Source organism: Cervus canadensis, chromosome 6 (genome assembly GCF_019320065.1).
Source record: "Cervus canadensis isolate Bull #8, Minnesota chromosome 6, ASM1932006v1, whole genome shotgun sequence".
NCBI classification, from domain to species: domain Eukaryota; kingdom Metazoa; phylum Chordata; class Mammalia; order Artiodactyla; family Cervidae; genus Cervus; species Cervus canadensis.
Window position 1 is genome coordinate 62,551,562 of NC_057391.1, and position 20,821 is coordinate 62,572,382.

The following is a 20,821-nucleotide window of genomic DNA, read 5'->3' on the forward strand; positions in this document are numbered from 1 at the left end:
AAGAATACAAAATGTTTCATCAATAATTTTATATTGATTGCAAGTTGAAATAATAATATAGTGATATATATAACTGTATAATGGTTAAATAAAATATATCATTAAAATTTATTTCATCTCCTCTTTTTACTATTCTTTTAATACTGTTGTTGTTGTTGTTTAGTTGCTACGTCATGTCTGACTCTTTTGTGACCCCATGGACTATAGCCTGCCAGGCTCCTCTGTCCGTGGGATTTCCCAGGCAAGGATACCGGAGTGACTTGCCATTTCCTTCTCCAGGGGACCTTCCCGCCCCAGAGATCAAACCTGCATCTCCTGCACTGGCAGGAGGATTCTTTACCACTGAGCCACCAGGGAAGGCCCCTTTTAATACTGGAAAATTTTCAGTTACACATGTGGCTTGCATTCTATTTCTGTCTGACTGTGCTTTGCTGGAGCATCTATCTCTGTTCTTCAAGCCCCCAAGATGGAAGTTGTAGAGCCTTCCTTGGCGGCTCTTCTGAGTCTTTTGTCATCCTGGCACTTCACTTACTCTCCACATCCAATCTTTTTCTCTCATGCTTCAGTTTGAAGACTTCTGTTTCAAGTAGTTGACTGTCTATCTCCTTATGAAATCCCTACTTGAACAAAGTAAAGCATCTCTTCATATTCAGTTATAAGCTCAATAACCCCATTATTTTTCACCTTTTCACTTTCTACCTCTTCCAACTCTGATAATTTTTTTAAATTTTATTTTATTGAGGGGTAGTTGATTTACAATGTTGTGTTAATTTCTGCTGTATAACAAAGTGGTTCAGTTTTACCTACATGTACATTCTTTCTTCATATTCTTTTCCATATGGGTTGTCACAGGATATTGAATATAGTTTCCTGTGCTATACAATAGGATCTTGTTGTTTATCCATTCCATATATAAAAGTTGTATCTGCTAATCCCAAATTCTCAATCCACCCTTCTCCTCCTCACCTTTGGCAACTCGAAGTCTGTTCTCTGAGTCTTTTTCTGTTTTCTATGTAAGTTCATTTGTGTCATATTTTAGATTCCACGTATAAGTGATATCATATGGTATTTGCCTTTCACTTAGTATCACAATCTCTGAGTCCATCCATGTTGCTGCAAATGGCATTATTTCATTCTTTTTTACGGCTGAGTAGTATTCTGTTGTGTATATGTACCACATCTTTATCCATTCATCATTTGATAGACATGTAGGTTGTTTCCATGTCTTGGCTATTGTGAATAGTGCTGCTATGCTTAAGGGTACACGTATTTTTTTTTGAATTATAGTTTTGTACAAGCATATACCCAGGAGTAGGATTGCTCGGTTATATGGCAACTCTATTTTCAGTTTTTTGAGAAATCCCCATACTCTTTCCCAGAGAGGCTGCACCAACTTACATTCCCACCAACAGTATAGGAAGGTTCCCTCTTCTCCACACCTTCCCCAGCATTTGTTATTTGTAGACTTTTTTAATGATGGCACTTCTCCTGGGGGAGGTGGTACCTCATTGTAGTTTTGATTTGCATTTCTCTCATAATTAGTGATGTTGAGCATCTTTTCAAGTGCCTGTTGTTCTGCTGTGTGTCTTCTTTGAAAAAATGTCTATTTAGGTCTTCTTTCCATTTTTAATTGGGTTGTTTGTTTTTTGTTATTGGGTTGTATGAGCTGCTTGTGTATTTTGGAAATTAAGCCCTTGTCAGTCACATCATTTGCAAATATTTCTCCCAGTCCGTTGGTTGTCTTTTTGTTTTGTTTATGGTTTCCTTTGCTGTACAAAAGCTGTAGGTTTGATTAGGTCCCATTTGTCTATTTTTGCTTTTACTCTATTGCCTTGGGAGACTAACCTAATAAAACACTGGATGATTTATGTCAGAGAATGTTTAGCCTGTATTCTCTTCTAGGAGTTTTATGTTATCATGCCTTATGTTTAAGTCTTTAAGCCATTTTGAGTTTATTTTTGTGTATGGTAAGAGGGCATGTTCTAACTTCATTGATTTACATGCAGCTGTCCAACTTTCCCAATACCACTTGCTGAAGAGATAGTCTTTTCTCCATTGTATATTTTTGCCTCCTTTGTTGAAGATTAATTGACCGTAGGGGTGTGGGTTTATTTCTGAGGTCTCTATTCTGTTCCGTTGATCCATATGTCTGTTTTTGTGCCAATACCATGCTGTCTTGATTACTGTAGCTTTGTATCAATTCTGATAATAGTTACTGGCCTTTCCTGGATCATCTCTGGCCTCTATTATTTTTAAAACTTGGTATCGGAAACCACCCAACATGACTCTAACATGGGCCTGACTAAGGCAGAGACAAATAGAAGGAATTATTTCTATCATCAAGTACTTGACTGTGGTCTTTTTGTTACATTACCTCATTTAATCCTGTAACACAAGGAGGGGCAGGTGCTGTTGGTAGCACTCTTGACTGATGAGAGAGTTGAGGCTCAGAGAGGTTGAGGAACTTACCAAAGTTCCATTGCCTTAATTAAGTGGCAGAGCTGGGATTTGTGTGCCTGACTCTGAAGCCCACATTCTTTTATGACATACCATGCCTTCCTCCCTTGATACTGTTCTTTGAATATATCCCTTCGTCTTGAGAGGCCTTATCATTCGCAGCTGGTGCATTTGTAGCTCATGGTCAACACTGATTCTTGAGCTTGGTCTGATGTATTTGTGCCTCACTAGAATTATGAAGCCCTTCTGCTAAATTCCAGAAATGCCTTTTCAACCTTGCAGATACTTTGTGAAAGCTCTAGCCCTTATAGAGTCATCAGTGGGCCAGAGTTCGAGTCTTTAGGTATTAGGAATGACATCCTATCATCCCAGGTCCCATGGATAACTATCAGTCTGCAGAGCAAACTACTTCTCAAAGGCAAAGTGTACTGTTAATCCATGTTTGTGTGTGTATGTGTTCAGTTGTGTCCAACTCTTCGCAACCCATGGACTGTAGCCCACCAGGCTCCTCTGTCCATGGGATTTTTGCCAGACAAGAATCCTGGAGTGGTTTGCCATTTCCTTCCCCAGGGGATCTCCCTGACCCAGGGATCTAACCCATGTCTCTTGCATCTGCTGCATTGGCTGGTGGATTCTTAGCACTGGTACCACCTGGGAAGCCCCTGATTAGTAACTCCATGTTACTAACATTACCATTAGGTAATCCATGTTTACCTAAAGGCAAGAAGTTTATGTTTTGAGTAGTTAGGAATAAGAGGAATTCCTTTTAAGAGTGTTGAGAACATTCTCATGGATGAACCTTGAAGAGATTATGCTAAGTGCAATATTCTTGTCATAAAAGGGCAAATACTGTTGGGTTGGTCAAAAAGTTCATTTGGGTTTTTCCATAAGATCTTAAGAAATATCTGAATGAACTTTTTGGCCAACCCAATTTACCCAATTTACATGAGGTAACTAGAGTAGTCAGATATATAGAGACAGAAAGTAGAATAATGGTCATCAGGGGTTGTGGGTATGGAGAATGAGGAGTTAGTGGTTCATGGATATGGAGTTTCAGTTTGGGAAGACAAAAAAGATCTGGATGTAGATAGTGGTGATGGCTGTACCACAGTGTAAATGTACTTAATGCCACAGAACTGTACACTTAAAATGGTTACAATGGTAAACATTAAGTATATTTTAAAAGTAAATTTTACCATAATGAAGATAACCACACAGATCTTCTATACTTGCAGAAAAATAGCTTGCTTAGCATGTGTGATCAGAGATGCCACTGGACCCATCTTGGGTCCATTGTTGATTCTAGCTTTGAGATCACAGTTGGTTTCTGAGTCAGCTTCTCATGAGGAAGGTGCAGGCTTCACCCACATGAGGGGCATCTTTCTTTTCCTGATAGATTTCTCCATCTAGAAGGTTTTACCCACTTCACACAAATGCCCTTGCCAGGGCTCCAGCCACTTTCCAGGGATGTCTAGGGAAGGGAAAGCAGCCTTGCCTTTGAGGACTCTACAATATGGACCCTTAATTATACTCATTTTTCCATGGAGATTTTCTTATTCCTTATTCCCCTACCTGAGGGTATGCCTAGACTTTCCTAAGAAATAAAATAGCTGTAAATTGTATTCATTTGTACCAAAGTGGTCATAGCCTCTTTGGAGACCTGCATTAGAGTTAGATTGAGCACCCAGACATCTCAGAGCGTTAAGTGTTTCACTGAAGTCAGTGCCCCTTGACAACCTCAGGTCAGTTCTCCACTCGAGGCAGAGGCTGTTTTGAGAAAATTTAGCCGGGGTACCTAGATTGAGACTCCAGTCCCCAGAAATTCTCTTCATACAGTGTGGCACTTGGTGCCATGGTAGGTGTATTTGCTTATTTGCCCTGCCTATTTTCCTTTTCAGGAATCATTAACCAATGGCAACAGGAATCCAAGGATAAAGTGATTTCCCTCCTGTTAACTCACCTGCCTTTGCTGAAGCCAGGAAACCTCGACGCAAAAGTAGAGTATATGAAACTGCTGCCCAAAATCCTGGCACACTCCATTGAACACAACCAGCACATCGAGGAGAGCAGGCAGCTGCTGTCCTATGCTTTGATCCATCCGGCCACTTCGTTGGAAGACCGCAGTGCTTTGGCCATGTGGCTGAACCACTTGGAAGACCGCACGTCGACCAGCTTTGGTGGCCAGAACCGAGGCCGCTCGGACTCTGTGGATTATGGGCAGACGCACTACTATCACCAAAGACAGAACTCCGATGACAAGCTTAATGGGTGGCAGAACTCTCGGGATTCTGGGATTTGCATCAGCGCCTCCAACTGGCAGGACAAAAGTCTGGGGTGTGAGAATGGCCACGTGCCCCTCTACTCATCTTCATCCGTCCCCACCACAATCAATACGATTGGAACCAGCACAAGTACAAGTAAGTCCCCCGGAAGCCCTTTAGTGCAGTCTGGTTTGGTGACTTGCTGTGTGTGGCATGTCCTGCTGGGAATGTATGCTCTGGGCACCCCGTAACCCTGGGAGAGAAGGGCTGATTGGAATTGGCTGCGGGAAAGGGCTCTTTGGACCCCGTGTTTGTTGTTCTTTCGACTCCTGAAACAGAAAAATCCTGGGCAGGTAAAAATGATTGATGGTTTAAATTTGGGTTACAAATAGACCAAAAAGAAAAAAAAATTAAATACAAGATTAAGTGGTGAAAGAAGGAAACTTCCGCTTTCCACAAACAGAAATGCCTTCACCCAGTACCTTTTACCTGGGGTTTTTGGATTTGCCAAGACATTGAGTTCCCGTGTGATGCTCTATACCTGATTCTAACCCATGTTTAACCAGACAGCCTCATGGGCTTTGTGCATTTTCTTTTCTTTTTCCACTTCTTTTTTTTTTTCTTTTCCTTTCTTTCTCTCTTTTTTTCCCCCTTCCTTTCTTTCTCTCTCTCTCTTTTTTTTTTTTTTAAAATTTCACCCTGGAATGTTCCCTCCCTTGCATCTCCTTGTCTTAATCCCCGGTTGTCAGGGTCACTTTTCCTCCTGACCAGGGGGAGCAGGTTTGCTAACTGAGAATGCTGCTCTGTCTGTGGCCTGGTGTGGATGCTGTGGCCTTCTCTCGCTCAGTCTAACCCCTTAGGAGAGGTGGGGCAGGAATGGCTTTGCCAGAGGGGAGAGCAGAGGGCAGCCCTCTGCTCTTTGGACACTAAAGGAAAGTGCTCTGCCCACAGATGGGACCTGGCCTGGGTCTGGTGGCTCTCTGTGGCTCCCCACTTAGGCTGAGCAAAGGGGCACGCATGCTACTGGCACTTCTATAAAGTGACTGCGTGGGAGCGTGGCCCACCACTAAAGAGAATTCCCTGATGCCAGTCTGCATGTCTCTCTGAAGGCGGCGTCAGGCCCGAGATAACTTTCTTGGGGAAAAGCTTTCGCAGTTAGACTGTGTGTGCCTGTCAACAGACAGGAACCCCCAATGAAAAGATCTGAGAGTATGAAGAATTGGCAGTGACAGCTTCTTGGCCTCTGCCTCCACATGGATCTTGGGGCTAATGGGCCTTTTTAAATGGCTTTCTTAAATGCGTAAATGTGTGGAATTTTCACTACATTGATTGAAACAGTACTTCAGTGAAATAATCAAAGAAATACTTAACAGACTGCTTTGATAATGCCACAACACAAGGTTTTAAAATTCTTTTGTCCATTTTCACATTTAGATATTGATAACTTGCATATTTGGGGAATTAGGTGATTATTGCATCATTAATTTATTGTGTAAGAGGTTCTGTGACAGTTTTTTTTCACAGACTAGTAATCTAGGAAACAGTTTCACTAACTCCGTGTGATGGAAAGTGATGGCTTGAACTATTCAAACAGACACATGCAGGCTGAGACTACAGAGCTTCTTGGCTCGAGTTTCCTGGGTTAGTGACAGAATCTAGTAATTGTTTCAAAATTCTTTGATAGTTAGGAGAGATAGTTAGGCAGCTCTGAGCTAGCTGCCGGCCCTCTCAAAACTTGGTCTTTTGTATTTTAAGGGGTTGAGTTTTCTGTCGTCCATCGTGCAATTAGTCTGGGGTCATCACATTTCCATCTCTGCTGATGTAACACATTTTTGTCAGGTCTTGATAAGATTAGTGCATTTGAGATGGTTATCAGATTGTCACTTTTATATTTCACTGTGGCTACCAAGCCCAGCAGATGGGAAGGAAATGCTTAGATGCTTGTCATGGTCTCCTAGGCCTTTGAATCCAGTGTAATACTTGAGCTGAAAAGAACTTGGAGGTTTAAGAAGATAACTAGATTACATATTAGAAAAATATTACATATTACAAAAGATGTAATATTACATATTATAAAAAAAAAGACTACATATTACAAAAGGAATTAGAGACCTTTTTCCAGAGCATCAGTAAAGAAGATAAGAGCTCAGATCTTTCCTCCAGAAAGTTTCATTCAAACACTTGTATTTTAAGAACATCTTTTTTTTTTTTTTTTTAAGAACATCTCTTAAACAAAACCTTAATGTCATTGCTTTACTCCTCTGCATTGCCGATAATGGCTAGATTGTGCTTATCCAAACTGCAGTCCTTTGGGTCATTCATTCACTCAACGCTTCTATCAAATATCTCCTGAGCACCTAGGAGGCAGCTTGGCAAAGTGAACAGAAAAAAGATTTTGGTGTCACTGCTTCTTGGGTCCAAATCTCAGACCTGCAATTAGCTACCTACAACTCCACCGAGTTACTTCACCTCTCTGAGCAAGGTCACCACTTGCAAAATGGAAACATTCATGATATCTACCTGCGAGGGTTGTGGTGAGGGTAAATAAGATTATGTATGTGAATGCCCTGGCCAGGGCTGGCAACAGTAAGCACTCAGTAAGTGTCTGCTAAATGAATGAGAGGGACTGGGTAAGACCATGAAAAGCAAAGCTCTAGCATTTACTGCCCTCCCCAGACTCTGTGCTCATTTACATTGTACTTTTCCTGAGCCCAGGCCATGCAGAGTGGTCTAGGGGGACTTGGATATGCTATGACCATTTCAGTGCAACAGAAAATGGTTTGGCCTTAAGGATTCAGATCACAAGATAGAAGAGTGCCAGCTTGTTTGGGAAAAAACAAACAAGGTTGTTGGCTAAAAATGAGTGAGTGAGGTAGACAGCCATGGTAGAGGTTGCAGAGGTAATGGGGAGGGACAGATCGTGCTGGGTATTGTGGGTTGTTGCAAGGACTTTGACTTTTGCTCTAAGCAACCCCCTCAGAGGGTTTTTGGCAAATGAGTGATGTGATCTGGCTCATGTTTTAAGGGGATTATTTTGGTGCTGTGTTAAGAATAGATTATACCAGGGCAAGGACAGAAACACAAAAACTAGTTAAGAGACGATTGCAGTAATCCAGGCAAGATATTGATTACTTGGACCAGGATGGCCACAGTAGGAGGGGGAGAAGTCTAGATGTGTTTTGAAAGTACAGCCAACAGGATTTCCTGACAGAATAAATGAGTTGTCGGGGGAAGAATTCAAGAATGACTCCAGGGTTTTTTGCTTACAAAAATGTTGGAAGTTCAGTGTCCTGTATGGTGACTTTATACATCTGTTAGACAATCAGAGATGTCTAGTAAGCAGTTGGATATATGAGCATGCAGTTTGGGAGAGAAGACTGACCTAAGATAGACCTTTGGGCGTTACCAGCACATGGGTGGTATTTAAAATTATGAAACTATGAGATAAGATCACCATGGTAGAGATGCAAATAGAGAAGACTGGGGACTGAGCCTGAGCACATCATCATGAAGACTGGGGAAAGGGGGAAGAAGCAGCAAATCAAGGAGAAACCACTGAAGTTGGAGAAAAGTCAAGTGTGTGTGTGTGTGTGTGTGTGTGGCAAGGCAATGAAGAAAAGATTTCAAGTAGGAAAAAGTGACTCAAATGCTACTGATAGGTCCAATAAAATGAGAACCAAGAAGTGATCATTGGATTTATCAAGAGAGAGATCTTATGAGAATGGACCCTTCATTGATCTCTTGGGGTAGTCCTTGCTGCTAAAAGAAACCAACCCACAAAAAAGTTTGTTTTTGACTAATGTAAAGTCCAGAACAGGTGTCCCTGATTGACATGTGACATTCTTCTAAGCAGTTATTCATTAACCCAGGCTCTTTCTGTCTCATGTCTCTGCCGTCTTCACCACATGTAGCCCAAAGTGACCAGGCTTGTCAAACCACAGGAAGGAGAAAGAGATGGGGGAGGTCTTCTTGGGAATATTTCATGGACAGATCACCTTCATTCACATCCCATTGGCTAGAACTGCGTCACATGGTCACGTCTGATAGCAAGGGAAGTGGTAGATCTTGCTGTGTGCCCAGGAAGAAGAGGAAACAGAGAGTCAGAGGGGACACAGGCAAAAAGCACCTTGCCAACTACCACTAAATAAAATAACTACCACTGGGAAAAAAAGAGATCTTAGAGATCAATTGGAAGTGCTTCACACATGATAGGCATTTAAGGGATGAAGACAGTTGAGTTAGTGATTCCAATGAGATAAGAGGCAATAAACTAGCTATAAGCTTGATTTTCCATGTATATTGACTTTGAGAAGGTGCTTGCACATTGAGATGAAGAAAATGATGCATTAAAAAATAGATAGAAGGTTGTTGAAGGAAGGGATTAAGATGAGACTAAGAGTAGGAGGCAAAAACTATGCCCTAATTTAATAAGAATCAACCTATTTTTATCCATTTATACAGAGGAGAGAGTGCCTTTTAGTGACTGCAGAAGTTAAATGAGATCTCATAGGAGGTTTGAGCTGGGCTTTGTCCTCCATGAGATAAGAGAGGAATGAGTTGGGACCATTGAGAGTCTATGAGGCACCATTTTGGATAGCATCAAGGTGTTTTAGACGAGAGGGAAGAATCTGCTTTCAGTACCTAGCTCTCTTTTTAAGGCTTCTCAGGGGTCTGATGACTGAGAGCAAGAATGTGCAGGTTCTTCATCATGAGTCTGTGGGACCAAGGTATTGGCTGTCACAAATTATATACAAGTCTTAGTCAACTTTGTTTTGGCCGTCACAAGCAATTCCAAATACAGCATGCCTGGAGCCTGCCTTAGCACTTCTAAGTTTTCTTTCTGTGTCAAGTCTTCTATAGAAAAAGTAAATCTTCCAGGAAAAGAACCATCCAGGTTTTCTTAAGAGCCCACAGAATTCTGCTGTATAGAGGTCAGTGCCACCTCCATTGCCCCAGACTGACTTTCTAACCATTTTCTACTCTTCGCTGGTGGACTTTGACCTGGGGGAAAACTATGTGCTGCAGTTACAGATGAAAGGAGCTTGTTTTCATTCAAACTGTTGATAATACTTGATTTTTCTTAGCATGCTTTACATTTGGGTTTAAAAACATGCCAACCTTTGCTAGCCTCATCTGAGGTAAAAACTCAGAAACTTTGGGTTGCAAAAATTATTCCAGAATGCTCCATCTGAGCTGCCCACTTCATCTACATTCTCATGGTACAGCTTGGAATCTCAGTATTTCTTTTTATTAACCTCAGTTGACTTTTATAATAATAAAAGCTACACATTAAAAAAATTTAGTACCATAGGTTATGAAAAGTAAATTAACAGTAACCACTGCATAATGTTTACTACATGCTGGGTACTCTTCAAAACACTTTACATAAATATTAACTCATTGAACTTTTGTAGCTCCATGATGTGGCTAATATTGTTATCCCCATTTGACAGATGAGGAAACTAAGGCACAGAGAAGCTAAATAACTTGACCAATGTCACAGACCATCTAAGTCATATGCCCCAAGTATGCTCGCTTTGCACTGACCCATATAGCAAGCATTTTGTGTTCCAGTTCTTGGTTGACATCTTTGCCTCCCCTTCCTGATTATGAACCCCTTGGGAACAGGGGTTTTATCCTCTTTATCCCTCTTTCCTCACACCTAGAACACCCTCAAAAAGTCACAGAAATATTGGAGATGGCAAATTCCTGGCACGTATTCAGTTGCCATTCTCCCGTGGTAGAGCATCTCTTAGATAATGGTTGTGTCCTGCTAAGCCCAGATGTGGCCTCCACATCCTCCTCAGTATGCCCCTCAAGGCAGCCACTATAATTCAGTAAGAGATGGTATGTGAGCTGAAGCCTGTCTGCCTGCCCTGCCAGAAACATTTGCTCAGCAGTAGGGACTTAATAAATTCCTGGGCTCACTACACAGATGTTCGTGAAATTATCAAATTTCCAAAATATAGGAGAAAGTGTTCTTGGGAATTCACTAAATATTTAGTGATAATATTGATCATTTAGCATTCTGTCATCATCCTCACAGTGACATTTATCATTACTCCTTCTTTCTTTGTGACATGTTACCAACTTGATCTCAGTACTAATAGACCTTTAGTAACATACTGTGATCTTAATTGTGGAGGTGGTCATATGCATTTGTACAGGTGATAAGATGCACAAATTCATACCAAAGAAAATAGTGTGTACAAAATCTGCTGAGATCTGAGTAAGGTCTGTAGTCTCATTAACAGTATTATGTTTGTGTCAGTTTCCTAGTTTCGTTAACACACTACAGTTGTGTAAAATGTCACCTTGGACAATGCTGGGGGAATGAGTACATGGGACCTCTCCCTGTAGTATTTTTGCAGTTTCTTATGGATCTGTAATTATTTCAAAATTGAAAGTTACAAAGTAAAAACTACTGGGGCCTACTGGATATTTCTTGGGCTTTGATCCTGTTTCTCGACCTTCTTGTGGGGTCTAGGGTCCATCCCTTAATGGAAAGGTGGCTCTTAGGCCTCAGGGAGCCAATACCTAAAACAAAACTACTTCATCAGGCAAGGTAAAAAGTAGAGGTGATGTAGATCTCAGGAAAATTGGCTCCTTTGGGAACCCTGAATCTGCAATTGAAAAAAAAAAAAAAATCTTTCAATTCCACCAGCCCCTTAGGCAGCCCAGGCCAGCTGTTTCAAAAATACTCATTTGGCTCAAGTCCTTCCTTTTCCCTCTGCTCTTCTCATTTTCTTACAAGGCCACCGTCTACTTCAAACTCATTCCAACTAGCCTGTAAAAAACCTTCAGGACACATATTCAAAGGGAGGAGAGAGACCACTCAGCTTTCGGAAGGTCTAATAAGAAGAGGTCTTGGCAAGTGGCCTCCTGGAAGCTGAAAAGAGGCACAAGGCTTGGAGATCTCACTTCTGTCTTGCTGGCTGTAGGTTATCTCCACCTAAGCCTTCGGAGCCACTGGTGTTACTGGAGTTCCTTTTTAAATTTTCATGGAATTATTTTGTCTTTTTAACAACAGATTTTTCTTTCTCAGTGGAAAATTTCTTCCTCCCCAAAATGTAGCCAACCTGGCATGCAACTGAAAAATTCCATTATTTCCTTAACCCCTCATTTGCTCTTCAAAGAGGTAACTCTAGTTGCTTTGCTTCCTTTGAGAAGCATTTGTAACAGCTGGCATGATATATTTTTAGCTTCAGCTTCCTTCCCTTTGGGGGAACCTTTTTTTAAATATGGCCCTGGCCTTCCTGATGCTACATTGTGAAGATGGCTCAGTGATATCTCAGAGGACCCAGTATTGCCACCGCCTGATCCTTTGCCCGTTTCCAAGAGTCCAAAGGTTTTACAGGACCTTGCTTTTCCTCCCTGTGTCTAGTGTTTGTTTTTTGGGACTTGGGAAGAAAAAATCAGAAAAAAAAAAAAACAAAACACTGTAGTAAGCAAGAAAGAAGCCTGCTTGTTTTATTGTGCATCAGAGATCCCACAGCTTGGGAAAAGTCAAAGACCTTCTTGGTACATGTGCCTTGGTTCATGAGGATGTGCCATCCAGCCCCTGTTCGCAAGGATTTTTTTAGACTCTAATGACAGTGAGAGTTATTTATTAAACACTAGATGAGCTACAGAGGAAGGCAGTGGTGTTTCTAATTCCCCACCGTACTTCAAAAATAGGATGGATTCTGGCTGGAATAAATGGCTTAAATTGGACTAGCCTGGAAGAGGGGAGGAAGGAGATGAACAGGCTGGCTTCTTTTAGACTTTTTTTTGAGCCCTATAGTCTTAGGATTTCTATTATTTCACAAGATTTATAGTTATAAGCTCTCAAGTTAGAGTTTAGAGTTAGAGTTATAGGCTTAATCCATGAATAATGGGACCAAAAAAATCTTTTAATCTTGCTTTTTTTTTTTTTTCCTTTTCTCACCTTTAAGATTTCTGGGGACAAACTCAGGTTACACTGAGGAAAGATATATCATGAATGTAGCTTCTCTTTTTAAAAATTATATTTACTTATTTTTAATTGATTGATGATTGCTTTACATTTTGATAATCTGTGGTGTGTGCTTCATTACTTCAGTCGTGTCCCACTCTTTGCGACCCTATGGACTGTAGCCCACCAGGCTCCTCTGTCCATGGGATTCTCCAGCAAGAATACTGAAGTGGGTTGCCACATCCTCCTCCAGGGGATCTTCCCAACCTACGATCTAATCCATCTCTCTTATGTCTCCTGCATGGGAGGCGGGTTCTTTACCACTAGCACTACCTGGGAAGCCCCTTTGATATTATTAATATTAAGCAAATGAGAATCTTGAATTCCACGGTGACAGATGAGGATAAATTTCAGTAGAAGCAATTACTATTAATTCAGGGTATGTGTTCTAACTTTTAAACACTGCCATCCCCCTACCTACACCCTGGTCCTCAACATTCTTTAGGTAAAATACAGTCTCGGGAAATCTCTGGTGTAAGTCAAATAAGAGAAGGGTATCAAGATGGGAAAGGGGACTTCCAAAATCTGGGAAATGCTATAAAGGATTTTTGAGGATGGAGAAAGGCTAGAACTCCCAACATGCCCTGAGGTAGTCATTCTTTGCCAAAATTCTGGACCATTCCCATAGACAAATTCCATGGCTACAATTAGATGTTAGAGCCACTGAGAGAACAAGATTTGCTTTAGAAATTGGTTTCACAGCCAACCTTCCTGAGATGCATCCTTTTGGAAGAGCCCAGCAAAATCTGTATGGAACTAAAAAAGATATAATAGATTATTTTATACTTTAGCCTTCTCCTTTGCACAGTAAGACATTACAATGCAAAGAGAATTATAAGGCTATAAGTGGCATTTTAGATATTCAAGTTTAGAGTATAAATGATGAGGCAACCTTGATCAAAATTAAGAATGTGATGTTGAAGTATGATGACTTGGTTTTAAATTCTGGCCTCACCAGTAAGTAGGTATGTAAGTGTGGACAAGTTACTTGACCTTAAACCTCCTTTCCTCATCTATAAAATGGGAATACATTTCAGTAGGCAAATAGATGGGGAAACAAAGGAAACAGTGATAGACTTTATTTTCTTGGGCTCCAAAATCACGACAGATGGTGACTGCAGTCATAAAATTAAAGATGCTTGCTCCTTGGAAGAAAAGCTATGACCAACCTAGATAGCATATTAAAAAGCAGAGACCTTACTTTGCTGACAAAGGTATGTCTTGTCAAAGCTATGGTTTTTCCAGTAGTCATGTATGGATGTGAGAGTTGGACTATAAGGAAAGCTGAGTGCTGAAGAATTGATGCTTTTGAACTGTGGTGTTGGAGAAGACTCTTGAGAGTCCCTTGAACTCCAAGGAAATCCAACCAGTCCATCTTAAAGGAAATCAGTCCTGAATATTCATTGGAAGGACTGATGCTGAAGCTGAAGCTCCAATACTTTGGCCACCTGATGAGAAGAACTGACTCACTGGAAAAGACCCTGATGCTGGGAAAGATTGAAGGCAGGAGGAGAAGGGGATGACAGAAGATGAGATGCTTGGATGGCATCACCAACTCTATGGACATGAGTTTGAGCAAGCTCTGGGAGTTGGTGATGGACAGGGAAGCCTGGTGTGCTGCAGTCCATGGGGTCACAGAGAGTCGGACACAGCTGAGCAACTGAACTGAACTGAACTGAACTGAGGCAACCTCTTAATTGGCTTTATCAGGGTGGGTAGTTAATGTGTTCATTGCAATAGCCATTTAAAGCAGGGGATCATAGTAAAGGCTTAAGACTTTAAACATATTATTTTAACTTAATGTGTAAATCCATTTTCATGCCATCTTTTGTATAGTGCAATGGTCCTTTCTTTGAGAACAGAGTTTCTGACTGAGGCTGCTCTTTTGTGCATAAATCACACCCTTGGTGCATTATTGTCTGTGATTTCCTTAAAATGGAACTGGAATTTTGACGACATTTCCAAAAACAAAGCGTAGACTCTTTCTAGACTCTGGCTTTCCTCTTTTACCTCATAGTTTTCTCACCAACACTGAATTCAACAGTAGATTTTTTTTTCTCATTTATTTTTATTAGTTGGAGGCTAATTACAACAGTAGATTTTTAAAAGTAAAACAATGAGTATTTCTAAAGCTTGTAACAAAGTTTTTGAGCAGTTAGCTTTTTTTGTAATTCATATGTCATCATTTCTGTTATACTTTTTAAAGTGATTCATTTACAAGAGCAAGTACAACTAGGATAAATAGATTTTGGTACACCTGCAAGTCAGCTGATGGGAGTAGAAGTACACAAGTAAATTCTAGTCATCGAAGAGCCATGGGAATCCATGAGTAGTTGGAAGGGAATGGAGAGTACTGAGTGGTCCAGCAAATTGGGCAAGTGAAGATGAGATGAGAGCTTCTTAGGGTTGTGAGGATTAAATGAAAAATGTATATAAAGCACTTGCCAATAGGGGTGCTCAACAAATAATAGGCCTCATTATTGTTATTTCTGCACTAGTTGTTAAGCTGATACAAGTAAGCGGTATTCATCCCCCAACCCAGGCTCGGCAGTAAACTCAGGTGAAACATCCCTCCTAGGGCAGTTCTAAAACACAGCTCTTCCGATAGACGCAATTGAAATGAAGATACTTTGCCAGCTCTGTAGAGAGCTGCCCTCCACAAATACATATAATCACCCCTAAGGATTGTTGCTGTGGTCTGTCTTCCTAAATAGCTTAAAATGGACCAGAAGAAAAAGAAAGAGTAAGAATAAGGCAAAATTTTGTTTTTGTTTCTTCAGGATCCATTGCTAACAGAAATAATTTTTTTAATTGGCAATAAGTGTAAAGGTATTATTCAAATTTATTTAAATGATCGTTAAGTAACAGAAAAATATTTGTTTGTTTGTTTATTTTTGGCTGTGCTGGGTCTTCATTGCTGTGGGCAGTCTTTCTCTAGTTGCAGCAAGTGGGGGCTCTTCCCTAATTGCAGCACGCAGGCTTCTCGTTGCAGTGGCTTCTCTTACTGCAGAGCATGGCTCTAGGCACTCGGGCTTCCATAGTTGTGAGTGGGCTCAGCAGCTGTGGCTCAGGGCTCTGGAGCACTGGCTCAGCAGTTGCAGTGCATGGGTTTAGTGGCCTCATGGCATGTGGGATCTTTCCGGAGCAGGGATCAAACCCATGTCCCGTGCATTAGCAGGTAGATTCTTAACCACTGGGCCACCAGGGCAGCCCCAGAATAAGATTTAACAGAGACAGATACAGGCTAGGGAAATGTGGCCAGTTCCAAGAGTGCAGAGTGTTTGGAAGAAAAAGTCAGTTGCCTAGGCAAGTCACTCCACCTGCAACTCAGTGTGGACTCTTGCACTCTTAGGAACTCGTCCTTCTTTATCAAGGCATGAGGTTGGATGACCCTGAAGGATCCTTGATAGTGCTTTCCTTCTCTGCTTCTGGGGTAGAAACTGATTCATAGAGCACTGATGTTTGTACAGTGCTGTTACTTTGGGGTGAGCCAGAGGAGGAAAATGAAATGCCAGCTAATGTGCTGGGCTAGTCTAAGAGAATTGGCACCTGTCAAGGCCAGGAAGAGATCCTCCTGCTATATTCATCATAAAATACACAGTCAGTGAGAACCTGATTGATTTTGGTCCCCCTCATTTTTAAAAGAATGTGAACACCAGTGATTACTACCTGGACTGTGGAACTGGGAAGTCTGACAGGGGTGGGGGGAGGTTAGTTTTTCACTCTCCCTTTTGAAGTGAGTACTGTGTTAGTGCCGTGTATTACCTGTTAAAAATAAAAACATGCATACCTATAAAATGAAAAGGATACAATGTCAGTGAAGAGGGGAAAAGATATTCTGAAAGAAAAGACAGGGTAATTTAGCCTGGAGCAATAACACTAAAAAAAAGGAGTGATTTGGTAATTTTGAAACATACTAGAGTTTATTAATATGAAAGGTACTGTCTTGAGTTCCTTGGTCTGTGTCATACAGAAAGAAAAGAAAATTTGCAAAAATTATGGGTAAAGATCTTGGTGATGATAAAACTCCATGGCACGTAGAATCCAAATGTAGATTTTCTATTCTTTCTGAGCTTAAGGAAAGAAAAAGAAAACCAGAGGATCACCAGGTTCATTTGCCTGGTGCCTGCATCGCAAGCCACCTGTAATCCACTCTTGCTCTGCGGTTGCAGTGTCATCAGAATGGGATTTTTTTTTTTGGAAGAAAGTGGACTGCTTGAAGGTCTGTTGTTTTAAGAGATCTGATAAATATTTGGCATGGTGCTGATCTTCCTGTGCCAGTAAGTCAAACATCTCCACAGTGGGAGCAGGAAAACAGCGGTAGGACGCACTCTCAAAAGCGACTGCCCATTTTGGATTTAAACATGCACACATACACACACAACCACTTCTGCTATGCCCAAGTCAAAATAAATTAGGTGTATATTCCTCAGACCCAGTTTCCCGAGAGGCATTTGTGAGTAGCATCAATAACTATGGCACCAAAACTCCTACAGAGCCTGGAAACTCAATTCCTGTGGAAAAAGAATGACAGTGGCAAGTATTAAGAAACTTAGCTTACTGTCCTATCGTTAGTATCAAGGTGAAGCATATGGAAGAGAACATATTCTATGCACAAGTATCATTTACATAGTGGGGATATTCTTTCAGAGTTGCCTGAAATGATCTTTTTTAATCAAATCATTTTTCCATGGACTAAAACTATGATTTGGAATGTCAGTTGTCTTGGCTTCTAGTCTTCATGAGCAGGAACTCTTAGATCCTCAGTTCTTGAGATTCTCAAAGTTAATAATCTGTAAAAGGATTTTTAAATAAATACTGGAAGAATTTCATCACATAATTTTTTTTTCAATGGGTGCAATAGTCCTCTGATTAGTAATTCAGAATGATTTAGGTGACTTTTTTGGTTTGGGTTTGCTGTTTTTAACAAGTCACACTTAGGTGGCTTTGGATGGGCAGGGCAGGCGGTTCTAATTCCAGCCTCAAGCTGTGTTTTAAACGGAGAGAATGTGGCTGTCCCAAATACTTTCAGGAGCTAGAGAGAGAACTTGCTGAGAAAAGATGTGTACGTGAGGGCTCAGCTAGAATGCTGCCTGGTCTGCATCCACTGGGTGTGTTGGGAGGAAGCTCAGGACTGCAGCGTTGTCTGGAAAGTTGGAAGGATTTTGCAGTAGTCATTAGGCCTCAGGGAGATCGGTTGCGAGAAAGAAGATTATTCACACATGTTCATCATTATCCAAGAAATTATTGGGTACCTGTGATCTTGTTATTAACTCTAGTAGGCTTAGCAGGATAATTTCAATATCCCCACTGAATGTTATATATAAATATTATTCTAAAAGTCAGCACTCACTACATGTACAATAATGGCATCTTTGTGTTTGTTTAATTTTGGCAAGGTAGGTCCAAATTGACCTGGAATTTCACAGCACTGTGGACTCCCCTACAAAGTCTGGGAGTTTCTGATTCCCAAGAATGTCTCTCATTTGGGTATGAGGGTGACAATGTGACTGAGGTCAGCCCATCCCTAAGTTGGGACCTGAGCTGTAGACCCTAAATTCAAGGTAAGCCTTGTCCCCTAGCTCGCCACAGCTCAGGAATGAGTATTGTCGATACTCAGAGAAAGTAGATGTCTTACAAGCGAAGAAGTGTTGCTTGAAGGCTTTACCCTCTGCTCCTCCCTCTTTTATATCAATCAGCTTAGATTCAGCCCCTTGGAATCATCTAGACTGGCAAAGATTTGGGGCCCTTGGCTGAGCTGTTGAAACTTGCTTGAAACACAGATTTATGTTCATCATAAGGAATCTATAAACTGTGAGATTTGTGAGAAAGAATATAAATCTGTGTACGGTCACAGTTCTTTCCCAAATTTTCTGTTGGTGATGATCTCTCTTTCTGTCACTAGGGACAGCTGCATAATTTTTATCTGCTTCTAGAATTATTCTCTCACTTCTCTTCCCCAGCCACTCCATCTGTATGCAGGTCAGAGAGCAGACTAATTATGGGGTACTGGAGAAGCAGTTGCTCAGAGAAAAGCGCTCGACTCGGGGAGCTCAACACCAGGGTCATGAGCGTGACCATCTCCGTGTTCACATCCGCATGTTTGCCTGTGCACTGCCTTCCATCCTTTCGCAGTTGCAGAAACCAACTTTTCGGATTCTTTACCAACTAAGCTATGAGGGAAGCCCTTAGCAAGGTCAACACAAGAAATAAGTGCTTGTTCTTAGGACAAAGCAAGTAAAGGATTTCACTTTTATTTCTTGGGTCTTCACACTAGAAAAACAGCTACCAAGTGGCCGAGAACAAAGATATGTTCCTATACTTAACCAAGGTTTTGTATTTTTGGCTGCCCCTGCACTGGCTTTGGAGCAAGAAGCTTTATACATTTAGGGGGTCAAACTCTCAAACTGGTGGGCTGCTGAAATTCCTTAACCTAGGAGACTGCTTTTGCCGGCAGGCCAGTTTTTTCACCTCCTTCTTTTCAGGTATTGATTTACTTCCGTAGCTGTTGACACTGTGAAACCTCTCTGGCACCCTAAATGGCACAGGCTGAGAAAGACAAGATGTTTTCTGGGGATATTTACTTAAGAATCCTGATTTTGGGAACAGGGTATGGAAAAATACCTTTACCCTCTGCTCCTCCCTCTTTTATATCAATCAGCTTAGATTCAGCCCCTTGGAATCATCTAGACTGGCAAAGATTTGGGGCCCTTGGCTGAGCTGTTGAAACTTGCTTGAAACACAGATTTATGTTCATCATAAGGAATCTATAAACTCCCAACACCATGTCTTTCAAATGGGAACTTTGATGAAATTTCTACCTCAAATGAGTCCATGACAGTCATGAGGATTCCAGTGGGAACCCCATCCCTAAGTCCATCACCAGCAGAGTTGGGTCTTCTTTGATGCTGGGAGAAGTTTGCTTTCCCTCAAGTCTCATAATTCCAAGATGAGTCACAGAGCCACAGAGGTCACCTAGTTTTTGTGATTACAGGGAGAGCTGGGGCAAATGACCCCATATTTCTCAGCATTCCCTCCTCTGTTATACTTTGGCTAGTTCAAGAATGCCTGCTGGTAGCATGGATCTGGCAGTGTTGCCAATTGCACTGATGGCAGAATCAGAGTCCAGAAAGGTCTCAGGCACTATCAACTTGTAGTCCAGAGCACATGCATTGAAGTCAGACCATCCTGGGTCTGACTGATTCCACTGATACCAGTTCTACTGATGACTAGCTGTGTGACCTTGGAGAGATGCCTTAATCTCTCTTGGCTTTGCTTTCCTCATATTAAAAGAATGGGTAATAATCACCATCCATGAGTGATTGTGAAAGTCCTCTCTGGGTCTAAGTGCAATCCTCTTTTTTTCTGGAGAGATTTTACACTAACCCTCCTGATGGAAAAACGTGCTCCTTTAGTTCTAGGAAAATTTCTCAAATTTAAAAAATAATTCTCCCATTTTAATGAAGTAATAGCTCTTCTCTTTTGATTCTCTAGTTTCCTTAACTTTCCTTTTCTTATTTTTAATCTTTTTGCTCTACTTTTTTCAGTCTTTTTGTTCCACTTTCCAGATGATTTCTATAACTTTATCTTCTAAACCTACTACATAATTTTTAATTTTTGCTATTTTTGAATTGCAAGTGTTCTTGTTCTTTGAGTGTTCCTTTCATATTGCATTCTGTTCTTGTTTCATGAATGCAAGCCTTTCCAATATCTCTAAAGATGTTTCAGCTGTGTTTTGGAGTCTTTTTCAGCTCCGGACATTGTCTGTGCTTCTTTGAGTTAACTGTTCTATTTGTTTTGGACCCTTTATCTCAAGCAAGGATCCTTTCATTTAAGAGGAAGGCACTCAAATTTATGTATATGACTTTTACCACTGAGAGATCTGGTTGGCCCTGGCCAGGCTGTTTCTTGGGGAGCCACAGCTGTAATTCTTTTCTCATGAACTAGTCCATTTTCCCTAGAGAAATTGTTTTCTCCTTCTGGAAGGTATAGGTCTGGCTGTCTGGGTCCCTGGGGGCTGTTAGGAGAAAAGTGCTAAGATGATAGGATAGTTGCCTGGCTTTGTTGGCGGTAAGGGGAGAAAATCTAAGGTTGTCCCTGCACCTTACAC

General features: G+C 41.2%; 1 protein-coding gene across 3 annotated transcripts in view; it reads left to right on the plus strand.

Annotated features, from left to right (window-relative positions):
- Positions 1 to 20,821, plus strand: part of SAMD4A (sterile alpha motif domain containing 4A) — a 222,191-nt gene that overhangs the window by 129,496 nt on the left and 71,874 nt on the right. For all 3 annotated transcript variants that reach the window (XM_043472141.1, XM_043472144.1, XM_043472143.1), the window contains exon 3: positions 4,356 to 4,874. In XM_043472141.1, coding sequence (XP_043328076.1) covers positions 4,356 to 4,874 — 519 coding nt within the window. The remainder of the gene's footprint in view (positions 1 to 4,355; positions 4,875 to 20,821) is intronic.